The sequence below is a fragment of the Lactuca sativa genome, chromosome 8 (assembly GCF_002870075.4).
Source record: "Lactuca sativa cultivar Salinas chromosome 8, Lsat_Salinas_v11, whole genome shotgun sequence".
Lineage (NCBI taxonomy): Eukaryota > Viridiplantae > Streptophyta > Magnoliopsida > Asterales > Asteraceae > Lactuca > Lactuca sativa.
This window is the reverse complement of record NC_056630.2, coordinates 71,200,495-71,216,667: the sequence shown is the minus strand read 5'-3', so window position 1 is coordinate 71,216,667 and position 16,173 is coordinate 71,200,495. Positions and strand designations below refer to the sequence as shown.

General features: G+C 33.7%; 2 protein-coding genes across 6 annotated transcripts; both read right to left on the bottom strand.

Moving 5' to 3' along the window:
* Window positions 1-5,090: 5,090 nt before the first annotated feature.
* LOC111902638 (disease resistance protein Roq1) lies at window positions 5,091-10,990 on the bottom strand. 5 transcript variants are annotated; one of them, XR_008225817.1, is made up of 6 exons: window positions 10,127-10,990; window positions 8,479-9,586; window positions 8,181-8,387; window positions 6,287-7,017; window positions 6,083-6,198; window positions 5,091-6,003 (listed from the first exon to the last, which is right to left on the bottom strand). XR_008225817.1 is itself a non-coding variant. In XM_052766971.1 (4 exons), exons 1-4 carry the CDS (start codon window positions 10,738-10,740, stop codon window positions 6,421-6,423), a joined length of 2,526 nt encoding a protein of 841 aa, XP_052622931.1. In that variant the 5' UTR covers window positions 10,741-10,990; the 3' UTR covers window positions 5,091-6,420. The 5 variants fall into 5 exon arrangements, 2 of the variants coding, with proteins under 2 accessions (XP_052622931.1, XP_052622932.1); XR_008225816.1 differs by having other exon boundaries at window positions 6,083-7,017; XR_008225815.1 differs by having other exon boundaries at window positions 5,091-6,198.
* A 1,554-nt stretch (window positions 10,991-12,544) lies between these two features.
* Window positions 12,545-13,178, bottom strand: LOC128127518 (uncharacterized). The gene is made up of 2 exons (XM_052765985.1): window positions 13,098-13,178; window positions 12,545-12,953 (listed from the first exon to the last, which is right to left on the bottom strand). Exons 1-2 carry the CDS (start codon window positions 13,149-13,151, stop codon window positions 12,549-12,551), a joined length of 459 nt encoding a protein of 152 aa, XP_052621945.1. The 5' UTR covers window positions 13,152-13,178; the 3' UTR covers window positions 12,545-12,548.
* Between the last annotated feature and the right edge of the window lie 2,995 nt (window positions 13,179-16,173).

Here is a 16,173-nt window from a genome sequence, read left to right as displayed (position 1 = left end):
ATAAAATGTAAAAATTTGATGGGTTGCAAGCTTGATATCTGAGTTTTGATCGACTACACGCCTCCAAACCTCCAAACACATTTTAAAGTTGCATATTTAATATAAAATACAATTTTTATATAACTAATACATATTTATACATAATTTTATGGTTTGAGTGTAAAAAAAACGTATTTATACAAAACTATGGTTTTTAAATGGAAAAAAAACATATTTATACGGTTTCAAATAGAAAATTATCAACATTGAACAAAATTGGAAAAAATAATGTTCGATTTGGAACAAAAAAACAGAGTGTCAAAGTTGAAAGAAAAAATTAAACTCTGTGTCAAAAGCGAAAAAAATGAAAACTTAGTGTTTTTTGTGAGAAAAAAAATTCAATTTTGACACGTTAGCATATCATGTCAACATGTCACGTCATCATGCCACATCAGCATGCAACCTGGTTAACCGGTTAAGTGGTCAGAATTGTAACAATTTGGAAAACACAGTGTCAAAATTGACACAAAAAAAACATGGTGTCAAAATTGAATTTCTGTGTAAAAAAAGTGTTTTTTGTGTTATTTACCCTTTTTTCAATGGTTTACACATAAAATAATTTTTTTTAAACACTCGAAAAAGTGTTTATCAACATATCTTTTTGACGATACACAAGCTAATCTAAACACTTTTTTAAAAACTTTGTTTTACTACTGTAAAAGTTAATACGCTCTTTTATCATAAAGTGTTTTTTTTTTGTTTCAAAACTTAATCCCAAATACCCCCTAAACTATGGTTGTTGGTATGATGTGCAACTAAAGTATAGTTGTGATATGATTGCATCCTCTTGTTAGTATGATGTACACCCAAATTGTGGTTGTGATATGATTGTATCCTTTTGTTAGTGTGTTGAACACCGTAAACACGCATTAAAATTCATAAACACAAGAAAAGAATATTTGGTTTTACTTTATACTAGTTTTAGGGGTTTACACTTCGGTTTCACTTCCTTTTGTTCATCAATATTAATTCAATTTCTTACTTTGAAGACCCAAATCTTTAGTCTTTGGATCAACATAAACTTGCTTTTTTGGAGGATCTGTGAGACTAAACTGAGTGCATCTTTGTCCTCATCATCTTTATCGGAGTAATCAAAGACAAACCTCATCTTTCTATTCTTGCCTTCACCATCTTCCCTTGAACTTCATTTGCTGTATCTTACCACCATCATTTTCTATTGATTCTTAGCAAGGACTTGAGCATCATTAGAAAGAGGAATGACATTATCAGATTTTACTGGGGCAAAATCTGGCTTTGGTTTTGTATATGCACGAATCCACATGTAAGCTACTGAGCCTGAAATCCCACAATAGTTTTTATCATTTTGGGATTTTTTTTTTGTTTTGAAATTGGTGAATTTTTTATTTATATGGAACTGCTTTCACCTACTGTTCAAGGGCTTGTTCCTTATGGCTTCCATTTTGAATATCCTTTCCCTGATCAGATTTAGGGCTTGATTTCTCAACCTTTTTTATATTGAAATGACATTGAGCTGATTATAGGTGTTCCCCAGAACTGTGTTCCACAAATTGAATATCAAACAACCAGAAAAAGTTGTCGAAATGTACTAGACTCACATATATACCATACACTTTTAGATCTAATTAGTTTAGATGTAATCGGTATCAACAAAAACAACCATGAGTCCATGATCAATTAACAGACCACTAATAAATTGAAACTAAAGCTACTCATGAATCTATTATCAGCTCAGGTTTTGGTTGACAGTATAACAAATTTATAAGAGTAAATGTTACCACCAATAATAATGCACAAGAAAAAGTTATTCAATACCTGTGGGAATGGGTTTGTCAGATCCAAGGAAACCATGAAATCTTGATAGAGGAGTTTGAATCATGTTGTAGGGTAAATGTCTTTCTATCATTAACTTCCTTATCCCAAAATTCTGAGCAATTTGTTGCAACTGCTGCTGTTTGCATGGGATCATCTTTAGGAATGAGTACAACTCTAGCTCTAAACCTATTCTGAGCTCTATCCAACAACAAACTATCCCCCATAGAAAACGAAATCATATTGTATGTTGAATTCAAGTACCCTGTGCGCCTCAGTGAACTGAAGGAAACATATCCTACATACGTGTCATGAAAAGAAGACTCAAGTGTTTGATTAGATTCCTGCCAGAACTCAGATTGAAAATCTTCATCTACACCCTGCTTGATAATTATATTCAAGCGCTGATACCAATTGTTGCATTTAGTGAACATCAAAATCCCAGAAAAGTGATTGTACCAATTGTGTGGAAGCAGCATATTATAAGTCTTCACCCAGTCGATCCAAACTACAGACGTCCCCATCCAAATATCAATGTTTGAAAGGTTGATACTCATAAAGTAATCTTTGGCATTTACCTGCCACAAAACAAACACATTCCATTATGAGTCGCTTGTATTCTTCTTATGCTTGGGTTTATATATGTACAAAGAGAATGAAAATGAAAAGCCAAACCTGGAGCATGGTGTTTAGTAATATGTCACCATCAAGTGGACCAAGTTTGTTGTTCCCCCACAATGAGAATTTCCACAACCATTTACAGTTTGAAATATCTCCAAAGCTTTCAAGTGAGTTACAATCATCCGCTATGACAACAGCTATACTTGATGGCAGCTCCAACAATTCTACAAGATGGAAGCAGCATTTTACATTGAGATATTTCAGTCGAAGAATTCGACTAAAATTTAATCTTGAAAGCTTATTCCCATGTAGATCGAGTTCTTGCAAGTTAGGAAACTCCCAAACAGCAGTAGAGCTGATGTCTCCATCTCCCGAAAAGCAACCACCGAGATCCAATTTTCTCAAGCATCCATTAAAAAAGCGTAGCCCTACGTGGTTTATGTTGTGAGGACGAAAAGGCTCTAGGAGATGTTCTACATTCTCCCTATTTTGTTGAATCCTTGAAGAATTAAAAAGTTGATTGCAGTTTAAGAGTACAAGAGTCTCAAGTTTCTTCGACCGGGTAATGGGTGGAAGCATCCGAAGATTGAAACAACCGTCTATCACTACGTAAACTAGCTTTTCCAAATGCCTAAATGATGGGTGAATTTCTATTAATTTTCTACATCCCCTAATCATAATTTTCTACCTTTTAAATTGCAGCTTCATACCAGGACCCAGGTACAATATATCCCGAAAATTCATCCATTTGAATCGGTAACAGCAGCACATCGTAGCTTATGTGCATCATTTTTCATTCGATCCAGAGGGCAATGAGTTAGATCTTCTTGGAGGTATTTACTTTTTCTCTATTAAACATTCATATACCTCCTCTAATCCAATTCCACGCTTCTTATTTGAAGTTTGAATTTAATCCTTATACTTTGTTAGTATATCGGTATAAGTCCGTATACTTTTTTTTTCCAATAACTTTTTACACATGTAATTACTTTTTTATCTTTAAATAATTATCAAAAATTATATTAGTTTATAAATACTTATTTAACAAATGTCTCAAGACAATACAATTTAATAAAATAAGTATATGATATACTTTACAATTTTTTTGGCAAAAAATGACTAAAAAAGTTGGATAAGAAAAAATGAATAAAATACAAGGTTTTTTCCAAGAAAATATTAAATTTGAGGTTTAATCCGAAAAAAAAAACAAAAAAAAAATAATAATAAGATATTGTTTTAGATTAACCCTATAATTTAATTAAATTAGTTTTACATTTCTCAGCCGTTATGTACACGGGTTATAACCTATACATGCATGCTTCTTTTTTGTTAGGAGATGAGCATGCTACCTTCCTTTCAGTCAAGGTCCATTGTAGTTATTGTAAAAAGTTTCTGAGAAGAAGATATATTAAGAATAAATAAAACTTGATAGTTTTGTTTGATAATGAAGGGTTTTTTTTTTTTTTTTTTGTTGTTGTTGTTAATGAAATGGATCCGATTGTGGACCAGCTAGTTTGACGAAGCTAAGCCAATGTACCACAACTTCAAAATAAGTAAATAAATAAATAAAAAACACTGATTTGGACTATGGACTTATGGCACTTGGTGATGATCAAGATTGATATGTCCCAATATCTTGAAGATTAATATGACCCAGTACGTATGTTGCACACCATAAGTTAACAGGAATATATACCTGTTGCTCCAGCAGAAACAATGCAGAAAAAACAGAAAACAAAACTAACCTTAAATTTCTGATCAGTTTCCCGTTTTTACTCTTAGACCCAAAAACAAATAATGACAATAACCAAGCAAGAAAGTAAATAGAGAATAACACAAAAGATTTACATGGTTCAACAAACTTGCCTACATCCACACAAGAAGGGAGAGCTTTATATTAGGATAAGAAATTGACCTCCCTTTTATCCTCTACAATTTCGTGATTCATTTTTCTTTTCTTACTGCCTCTCTTCACTGAGTATTACACATATAGATACATGGACCAAATGGCCTTTGGCCTAGTGGTAAGGAGTGAGTCTCTCAAATGAGAGGTCATGGGTTCAAGTCTCTTAGGAGGTATATGTGGAATTTAGGAGTAGGTTAACCTTCTTTGAAGTTTCAAAAAAAATATAGATATATACATGGGCCATATAACTTGGGCTAGTTAACTAAATTAACTAGGCTGCCCAAATTTACAATATCTTTGATGGGACCACAAGTTCTCACAGTTAGAGCTTTCCCAATGGAAGCTATTTTGAGTATTTTCACAACTTTTTTGTCCAATAAGAATCTGAAAAAGGACATAACCTATTTTGAAAGCTATAAGTTCAGAAGATTCGTCAAGTAACAGAGGAATTAATTAAGTGGATGATAACGAAATATGATGATTCTAGAGTTAAAAGAAAGGATGTTTGACCGAGTTGGACGATGCATCCAACACAAGTTTTCAATTTGATTTGTCTCCATTCTCCTTCCACGTTTCAATTGCTTGTTTGTTTTTGGTCTGTTTACCTTGTATAAGTGATGTTTGAAGAAATTTTGTAATATATGAAAAGTAATATTTTCTGCTAATAAAAAAAATACAAAAAACCGATAATTGTTTATATAAAAAGAAAAAAAATCAGCAATTGTTTAAACACTTGGGATTTTATATTGTAATCTTTGAGTTTTTTAAACAGGTGAATGATTGACTTAAAAAAATAAATAAATAAATAAAAGCCTAAAGCAGGAAGCTAGAGAAAACATCCAAAAAACATTACATAGGAATTGATATATCTGGATTTTCAATCCAAAAAATCCAATGTATACTATATTTATGATTCCTATTTGTCATCCAATCGAAAGACCAAAGAACAATCCGCTCCACAATTATGCTTTAGTGTTGTGAAAGAAGCGCGCGTTGCACCCTTTGGGGATGTTTTTAGATTCTTCAAACACGTTAATAGCAGCCTCTATGTTTCCTCGGAGTATTTTCCAAAAATGTCTGATAAACTCGATAAAATACCCATCAGGGCGAGGCAATCTGGAAGATCCACACTACCATTATACCATACGACTTGTTTTATTTCGTTACTAGTGAAAGGTATTTCCAGCCACTCCCTGTCTATAAGAGAAAAAGTTGATAGTGAACTACGAGATGCCAGATCCTTGAAATAACTGTCGGACGGTATTGGATAACCTGTCGCCATAGTGTTGCCATAAGATCTCGATGGAAGACTTCGAATCATGTTGTTGGATAGTAAACGTGTTTGAACCATCCTCATTTTCCTTGTCCCAAAATTCTGAGCCATCTGCTGTTTGCACCTGATCATCGCCTTCATTTCCCCTTGGAACAAGCTCACCTCCAACGTAACTTGCAGCTGCATACGACTGCTGACCCATGTCGTCTATGGAAAACGTGATCATATTGTATGATGAATTCAAAAATGCAGTGTGCTTCAGTTTATTAAATGAGACATATCCTACGGAAATACTTGTTTCATCATATTTGGGCTCCAATTCTTCATTATCAGACTCCTCCCAAACCTCAGATCGAGAATCTTCATCTGCCTCCTGCTTGATGATTATATTCACACGCGGACATGGTAATTTGGTAACAATGCATATTAAAAACCCACAAAAGTCATCATACCAATCATTTGGAAGATGCTGTGTAAATGTGTTTCCCTTAAAGAGTCTACTAACAAACCCCTTTGGAATCTGCGGTTGAATAGTGACACTAATATAGTAATCTTCAATAGCATGCCCCTTTCATCGAAAACAGAGTCAATTATCCTTAATTATGTTTCAACTTATATGATAAAGAATAGAATACGAAAGGTAGGTAGAGCCAAACCTGGAGCATGGAGTGTAGTAATTTGTCACCACCAAGTTTATTGTTCCTCAGGAGTGAGACTTTCCACAACCATTTACAGTTTGAAATGTCTCCAAAGCTTTCAAGTGATGTACAACGATCTGCCTTAACAACAGCTATACTTGATGGAGCTCAGACAATTCTACAAGGTGTCTACAACCTGACACGTCCAGCATTTTGACCCGAGGGAGTTGTAAGCAACTAAAATTTAATTGTGAAAATTCATTTGATCTTAGATCGAGTTTTCCCAAGTTAGGCAAATCCCAAGCAGCAGTGCTCATGTCCTTATCTCTCAAATTGCAGTAGCTAAGAACCAACTCTCTTAAGCCATTCTGAAATAGCCGTAGCCCAGTAAGGTCCTTTTGTAGTTTCTTAACTTCCGTGTCACTAGTATCTAAATGAAGATGTGGAAAATTGTCCATGTTCAGTGGTTGGATTTCTGAGAGTTTAAAAAGTTCAGGGCATCCTGTGAATGTAAGGGTCTCGAGTATCTTTAATCGGGTAATGGGTGGAAACATCTCAAGACTGAAACAATGTTCTACAGATAAGAAAACAAGTCTTTTCAAGCACCCAATAGATGGATGAATCTCTTTTATAGTCGGACATTGAGAAAGACGGAATCTTTCAAGATTTGGAATTCCGTCAAAATCTGGTGTCCTGATGAGGTTATTCACATTATGAAGTTCCATGATTCTCAAACTTGGGAGATACTGCTGTATACAAATGCAAACAAGTCAAAAGTGTATAAAGGTTGTAGAAGTTCAAGGAATATCTATATAAAATTAATTTAAAAAAATCATGATATGCTCGTTCAGTGACATATATACTATTTCCGTATCTCATGATAATCAGAAAAAATCAATTCATGCCATCTGTAAATGAAACATTTAGATTGATACAAATTAGGTTCACTTGATGGACGATAGTAATCCAATAAAAAAACCACAAACATTTTGTCAACCCGAACTGATGACATCGGTTTTCATAATGGGAGTTGATCCGTACACAACAACTTTAATTTTCCCATACACAAGACTTTATTCTTTAAAGGGTTATGGATCACTTTCTTTTCATAGTAGTTATCATTTATCAATCAATAAAATTTACATTTAGATAGAAATATTAGCCAAATAATAATACGATATTTATATTCAAAAACTCAATGAAAATAACTTTTTTTAATGTCGAAACATGAGGGTTTTTATACGAGGCATGAGCTTGATATAAAATACCATGGATTAGAATCTCAATATCATATGAAACAAGTGATTATTCAAAAAGTTCATGGTTATTACATATGAATTGTCTAAAAAATTTAATCACTATAAAACCAAATCAAAATCGGTTATCCATACTTTTTGAAAAAAAAAATGAAAAAAAGAAAAGGTAAGTGATTAGTTGACCCAGATAACAAATGGAATAGACTGTCTATTTGGTTGACCCGAATTTTGAACACCCCTAACTTCATGGATCCTTTTAAAAAAAGTCTTGTCACCCTACATAGCATGGATCCTTTTTAACAAGCTTTATGTTGATTACTCATGTTATTTAATGGTACATGACATGTGATGTGAAGTTTATATTTCATACATCACATTTATGATTTATTCCCAACAATTAAATCTTTTTCGCAACAAAATGTGAGATGTTTCATGAAATAACACTTATATATTTCATTACTAAAATAAAAACAAAACCAGGTTTAAAGAACACAAAGAACATATATAAAGATATATAATGATTCATGCTTTAGTCTGTTAGCTAGTTATAGAAAAGCTACAACCGAGATTGTTAAACAAAGCCAATAACTAGTGACATAACTATTTGCTTCGTCTATCACTTTCTTTAATCTAATAATTAAATAAAATAGCATTACCTTATAACCCTCCCAAAGTTGTTTTGGCCGTATGCAATCCAATTTTAGAAAACAAAGCTTCCTTGGTGAAAAGTGAGTGGGCAAGGGATTTGCAAGACCACCATTCCATTCAATCCACCGAAGGTTCTTCATGTTTGCAACAATTGGAGGAAGATTTATCGGATCAGCCAACAAAACACTCTTTATCGCTTCAATCATGTCAAGCTCCTGTGACAGAGGAACAAAATTAATGATGTCAGTTGCATAAGAGTGCTTCTTTTTATACATGTATATCATGAAAAACTAGCTTAACCATTACCATCATAGCACCCATAGCACATATTGTTCGGAGATCTTCCTCCTTCCAAACTCTACTATGCTTTTCAGGATCCTTAGGGTGTTCCCCTCTAACAATGTAGTGTCCCATTTCTTGCACCAGGTCATGCATATCAAACATTCCATCTGAAGAAATATTTATGAGAGCCTTTTGTATCAACACCTTCAGTCCTATGATAGGATGAAAGCCACAAGCATTAAGTATCATCATTGCTCTTTCATTTTTATACTCCCCTCTGAAGAAACATGCAATATCAAGGAACAACTCTTTCTCAACCCCTTTAAGTCCATCAAAGCTGATTTTGAGCTTTTCCACAATTTCAGTCTCTGGGATCTCTTTCAGCCTGGTTAATGCACTCCTCCACTCATTCATGTCTTTGTCACACAGAAAAGAACCAAGAACTTTGATTGCTAACGGAAGCCCACCGGCATAAGAAACCACATCTTTTGAAAGCTGCTCATAATCTTTCCGAGGTCTGTCATCCTCGAACGCATGCTTGCAAAATAGCTTAATAGCCTCATCGTCGTTTAACAATCTAATATTGTGGATCACATTCACCCTGTGTGCATTTAACACATGCTCATCTCTAGTTGTGATTATTATTCGGCTTCCTTCACCAAACCAGTCATACGACCCAGCTAATGCTTTTAGTTGGTCAAGGTGATCAACATCATCAAGAACAATTAACAGCTTTCTGTGGCATAACCTACTTTGTATCATGCGTCTTCCTTCCTCGATTCTCCTGATCACCTGTGGTTGCTTTTGTTTTAAAACACCCGAAAGGATGTTTTCTTGCAAGCTTTCCAAGCCATTCTTACTTGATTCCTCCCGGATATTTTTTACAAAGCAGGAACCATCAAACTTGCTAGAGATTTCATCATATATAGAAGAAGCAAGAGTAGTCTTACCACCACCCCCAACCCCCCATATTCCAATCATGCGCACACCACCTAACCCAATTTGTAACTCCAATTGTAAAGCTTGCATGCGAGCCGCTATTCCTATCAGGTTCCCATTTGCACCTAAAGTTACTAGCTTCAATCTCTGTGAAATTGTGTCAACAATTTCTTTGATAACCTTTGATTCATGCCTACACTTTGGATATACAAGGATATTTAACACACACTCAAATTAACAAAAGAGGTAATTTCTTTGATGCCTCATGAAGAAAAAAAAAAGGTGGGGGGGGGGGGGGGGGGGGGGGGTCCTAATCACCCTTTATATTTCAGATTGACACATTCAAAATAGAACTTGCAAAATAAATATCACAAATAGTTTGCAACAATTTTCATTGGAAACATCGGCGAGTTTCAAATAGCGAAAAGCAAAACAAGATGGTTTATTTGTTGTAGCTTCAAGTGAGGCATCATGTACGGACATTAATTAGAACTCTGAATGAAGCCATGATAACTTGATTTAAGCTTATCTATAATCCTTGAAGTTGAGATATCTTTTAACATACTAAACAGATCTATTGATCTAGTCAAGGCCACTGTTTATCTATTAAGGTCATTAACATCATCAAGTTACTTTAAACATTTGTATAAAACTTACAAGCTACATGTATAGGTGTGGGATAGAGCACACATTACTTGAGCATAAAAAGCGCAAAAAAGAAAAAGAAAATTACCCGTTGGCAATTTGCTTTGGTTCACATCCAGAGATGTTACCTGCGTCCGCAAGTGCTTGTCTCCAAGATGCAATCTTGGTCTTGTACTCCAACTCTTGCTTGGCATATATTTTTCCGTATTTCTTATTTTGTTCTCGCGGTGCAGAGAGCCATCCCCAAGGGTCATCCAAAAATGTTTGTACCAAAGTTTTAACTTTGTTCTTGTTCTCCAACTCATGTTTGGCAAGTGCTTCCCCATATTTTCTTCTTTGATTTTTCACTTCAGATGGTTCCACGTTATAAAATATGGGTATAACGATTTGGCCTCTCTTATCCTTGCATTCCATAATATGTACAAGTTCATCTAAGCACCATGAAGAATATGCATAGTTTTCAGAGAATACGATGACAGCAGTCTGCGATTCTTCTATAGCCTTTATAAGAGATGGACCAATCGATTCGCCCCGAGGAAGTGTTTCGTCATCCTTGTAAGTAAAGATCCCTTGTTGTTCAAGAGCTGTGTAGAGATGATCCACAAACGTCTTACGAGTATCTTCTCCTCTAAAGCTGAGAAAAACATCATACTTCCACGACTGAGAAGTAAAGGCTGGAGCAGTAGCAGAAGAAGATGCCATTGATGTGTTGATTTGTTGAGATGGAAGGTATGTTGTTTAGAGCACCACAATAAAATGAACTATATATAAGCAGGTGTGGGTTTTCAAGAAATTTCAGATTTATCAAAAAGCCAATATTGTGTGTGTGTGTGTATAAATTATCAACTGGATAGACACCGTTACTCATAAACCTCAATTTAAAAAGGAAAACGTTTTTTGTTCATTAAGGTGTAGTGATCTATGGTGACATGAGGTGAACCATTTTCACATACCGATTGATATCTCCTACTTATTTTTTCAAACACGCCAAAACTGAACTTAATAGTACTTAAGAGTAGATAAGACCAAACAGGTGGAATTATATATTCTTTTTTTTTTTTTTTTCCAAAAAGACAATAAGAAGGAACAAAGAGGAAATGTCCATTTCTTATCACACTGTTATTAAATTATTATAAATATGATATAGTACTGAAACTTTACAAAATCATTGGACCAGGTGATTAGTTTACGATTACCTTTTACCATGATTGGACCAGGTGATGTATATATTTATTATTATTGATCAATTAATGATTACATTTCGTCATCATAACTATTTCTTCAAAACAAAATGTGAAAGAAACAATATTAGGTGAGAAGATTCAAAGTCCACTCAAACCTATTTACAATAAATTATGTAGAATTTGTTACCTACTTAATAAACTAAATGTTTCCATAATCTTTGTAGTTTGGACATTGGATTCCTTTTTGTCTTTCTTTTTATTGGTGGATTGACTTTATAGAGAAGATGCAAATATATATTACTTATCTTAAAAGTTAACTTTTATATGCCTTATTTTGTCAAGGTATATTAATGAATATACATATTAAGATTTCCATCTTTTGTAGTTATAGGGCTAAAATAATTGTCTTTAATTTTTATTTTTTGTTAAAAACTGCTTTGACCTTCTCAAGATCTATATTGGTGGTTTTTTATGTTTTCATTTTTGTAAGCATTTGTTTGAATGAAATTACAAGTACTCATTAAAACTTAATTCCAAAAATGGAGATGATTAAAGCATGGAGTGAGTGAAATGAGTTGCTTACACATCATTGTAAAATAAACTTATATATGAAAGCATGAACATATTACAAAAAATAACTGTAATAACCAAACTTACCTGAGCATGTATAGGCATTGACGCATAGTATAAAAAAACCTCCATCACACCCACAACCCTCTTATACAGAATGTACTATGGATGACTAGAGATTTTAACTCTGCATTTCAAGTTGAATTGAGAAAATGCAACATGGCTTTTGAGGATCCTGTAATGCTAAGAAAGTTGTCGATGTGGTGGTTGGATGCAGCCTTTGGGTTCTTTGGTGCTTGGGGAACAGGTTAGGGTTAATTTGCAGATAATAAAAAAGAAGAATCCAAAAGGAGATGTTTTTATTCAGTGGTGCACCACTCTTACATGTGGTTGGCTTCTAGGTCCCATAAGTCTCATTGTTTGGACGAACTGGATGCATAATCCTAGCATTGATTGCTGTATTTTCTTTGTAATTTTTCCCCCTCTCTACTCTCTAGTATCTTACTAGAGAGTTTTTTAATGAAGCTTTTCTAAGTCTGAGATCTACCCAGTTTTCCGCATGTCACGAATCTATGTTTATGATGCAAACAATTCATGAAAACAATAAAATAGGAGTAAATAATTAATTAGTTATTAATAGTTTTTACCTTATTAAAACTGAATAAATTAATAATTTGGGTAAATATGATATTTTGAAAGTTTATGAAGGGTATAGATGACATTTTAAACTTAAATTTATAAAGTGGGTTATAATAGTCAATTGATAAAAAAGGGTTCATTTGATGTTTCGGGGTTATTTTGTGGAACCATATTGGGATTAAACTGGAATTGTGGCATTGGTTGTGGTTGGAAGTTTGGAATGAAAGACGCGAAAGTGTTATTAAACATTTGGTTCATTTGTTGCATTTGTTGCTGCATGAATTGAATTTGTTGGGATAATACAACAACTTGGAGATTATCTGAAGATTGGGATATGGAAGCTTTGGAACGCTTGGTATGTTCATTTGGAAATAAATTATTGTTGATGCTTGGTTTCCTTCCAATTCCGCGAATATGCCCACGTCTCTCACTGAAGGCACAAGCGAGGCATTGTTCTTCATTTAACTTTTCGTTCTCCCCGAGTTGTGATTGCATCACCATCTTCTCTCGTTGAATGTTTTCCTAAGATAAAGAAAAATTTAAAAGTATATTAATTAAAAAAAATAACTAAATTTATACACTAAAATAATAATATTATACCTTAAACTAACTAAAATAATAATAACATATTTATTAAACAACTTATTAACTTTTTTTATTACTTACCCAAACTATTTCTGCTTGTGGTGTACACCATCCCCGACTTTCTTTAAATCGCATCTGTCTCCAACCGTCGATATGTTGCGGGTCTTCTCCTCTTTCACTCTATAATAAGCCAAAAACAATTAATATATTTACATAAATGTTAATAAATCTTTTATAAAATACAAATAAATTTAGTTACCTCCTCACGTCGTCTGTCTGCATATGTTCTACTTCCATGAGAACTCGTAATTTGAAGTTTGGACCTGCTTTCTTTACCTTCTTTGCACTGCTTCCTATAACCCTCATCCAAAAAAAGAAGATCGATCATGTTATTCCAAGCTTCCTCATCCATATCATCCGGTAGAGTTTGTCTTGCACCTTCCACATCATCATATCCACCAACACTATCAAAATAATCTTTCACGTCATGTTTGTGCTGTTTATAAGCTCTTTGGCAGTCGCTCTGTACAGTCACTCGAACGGCATCCCACAGATTTGTACCCCGATACATATCAAGATCAAAATATGTCTGCAATAAAAAAACAAATTTAATTAGTAAAAAAACATTTAAAAAGTATAAAATTTTTCACATATAAAAAGTATTTTGTACTTACTTCAATTTCAGGATACATAGCTTTATAGTAATGGAAAGGAACACGTCTCCAATTCCTATAATGGAGTGGTACATGATTTGCCACAAAGTTTGAGATAAACCTTGTCAACATTTTGCCATTTGTATTTATGAATCTATAGGTCCCCCCGACGCTATCAATTTCCACAGGTAAAGGTTGACCGCTGTGCTTGAACTTTTTTCGCATATTTAAGCATCTTCCTTTTCCACGCCGACGCGTCGAGTTCTCCTTCCAAAACAAAGCACAATCATTTTTGCAAGCGTGGATCGATTGATATCCTAACCCTATCTTTTTCAACTTCTTTTTAGCTTCATAGTGTGAAGCTGGAATCTTGCTCTTAAGGCAGACATATCGCTACATTCAGGGTATAACTTCGTATTGAGCTCCTCAAACAAATCATCAAATTCCGGGTCTATACCTCGTCCCTCCTCGTCTATATTTTCTTCATTTGTATTTTGTTCCGCCATAACATCATCAATTACATCAAACATCTCATTACTTGTGGGTGTGTTTGTTCTTGGATTCGAATCCGAAGAACCGACATGTTTCTCACCATGATAAATCCACGTAGTATATGTTTCTAGAAACCCAATGTCATGTAAGTGGGCATAAACCGTAGGCAAAACATGTCGATATGAATTCACACACGTTTTACACGGGCAACGCACTTTTCCTTTAGAGTTGACATGTTTCTCAGCAATCTTCATAAAGTTTTTAAGACCTTCAAAGTATTTTGAAGACATTCGGTTCTCTCTAATCCAACTCTTATCGATCGTCATCGATGTTTCACTTTTAAAAATTATATTATATATGTAGTTATTGAAAGTTAGATTGTATTTGTGCTAGATAAATAAATATATACCCGAGAACGGATAGAGTATTCTCAAGTATATAAAAAAATATATACTCGAGAAGTAAAAATTAGATTGATTGGATAGAGTATTCACAATGGTTATGAAGAAGAAACTTAAAGTAAAAATCAACGATTCAACGTGTCCTAATAAGAAAATCATATTAATTTGATTTTATATTTAATTTAATTTAATATTAATATTAATATTAATTTGATTTTAAAACTAATTTAATTTGATTTGAATTAATTCACATTTACTTCATAATTATTTTAAAATTACTAGAAGTATGTTGCTATTAATAACCTAATTAAGCTAAAGCCATAATGACCAACATTAAGTCACTAACAAAATTGAACACTTTGAAACCATATTAAACACTTTACAATACAAACAATAGCATATAATTACATCAAATAACTCAAAATAATACTTTTTAAGGTAATGTATCTAACTTAACATAATGTATACATGAAGTTTTTTGTTAGTTCTATAAGGTTGCACATAAACTCAAATTGTAAAGATCTTATAGCCTTCTATCATCACTTTTACTTGTAGATAAGTAAAATATATAACATTGTATGCACATAGAAAGCAAAATGTGGCAAATATATAACATTGTATGCACTTAGAAAGCAAAAAAGCAAAATGTGGCCTTATACCCTCTTTTCACATATTTAACATTTAGACATTTAACATTTATGGAGCATTATGGTGCATAAACAAATGCATATACATATCATGATTTATTGAAAAAAAAACGTCACTGTGGACTGTGGTATTTAACAGCAAAAGGAAATCAATATACTAACCTCAAAATCGGTGTTAGATTTTGGTTAATCACTGGAAACCCTTTTCTATTGAGCACTTGAACCTTTTGCTGGCCAATAGATAAATGGGGCTTAGATTTAGGGCTCCAAATTATTACAAATCAAGCACAAGTTATCACAAATTAAGAAGCAATGAAGGACCAAAACACTTTACCTTTATGGTGGCCGACGAATTCGAGCTGGAAACACCCTATGATCGCCGACGAGCTTGAGAGAAAAAAGATCGGTTCTCGATTGCAAACAGAAAGCTGAAATGGGGTTTTGTTACAGGGAAACACTATACAGACGACATGTCGTCTGTATAGGTAGCCCAATACGTCGTCGTTTCGCTTAAAGTGATTAATAAATAAAAGAAAATAAAAAAAAAAACATTTCACGCGGACCGGTCCCACCTTTCCAGACGACATGCCGTCTGTAAAGGTAGCCCAATACGTCGTCGTTTCACTTAACGTGATTAATAAATAAAAGAAAATAAAAAAAAACATTTCACGCGGATTGGTCCCACCTTTCCAGACGACATGTCGTCTCTATAGCACAAGAAACGACATCGTTTTCCAGTTTCTCTAACAAGGACAATAAATAAATCTAAATTAATTTTAAATCACCCTATACCGACGACATGTCGTCGGTACAGGATAAAAAAAACGGTGGCATTTTGACTTCCTGCTACAAGGAATTAAAATAAATTGAAATTATTATTTTAGACACTTTTCCAGACGACATTTCGTTTGTAAATATTTTCGATATACCGCCAAAAATTTCACGTTTCCCGCCGAGTTTATAC

Bases quoted from the DNA above. Each gene is read 5' to 3' on its own strand.
- LOC128127518 (XM_052765985.1), bottom strand. From the start codon at position 13,151: ATGCGATTTAAAGAAAGTCGGGGATGGTGTACACCACAAGCAGAAATA. The intron at 12,954-13,097 runs GTAAGTAATAAA...TCTTTATCTTAG, and splicing joins CACAAGCAGAAATAGTTTGG to GAAAACATTCAACGAGAGAA.
- LOC111902638 (XM_052766971.1), bottom strand. From the start codon at position 10,740: ATGGCATCTTCTTCTGCTACTGCTCCAGCCTTTACTTCTCAGTCGTGG. The intron at 8,388-8,478 runs GTAATGGTTAAG...CCTCTGTCACAG, and splicing joins GTGCTATGGGTGCTATGATG to GAGCTTGACATGATTGAAGC. The intron at 7,018-8,180 runs GTAATGCTATTT...ATTTGTATACAG, and splicing joins AACTTTGGGAGGGTTATAAG to CAGTATCTCCCAAGTTTGAG.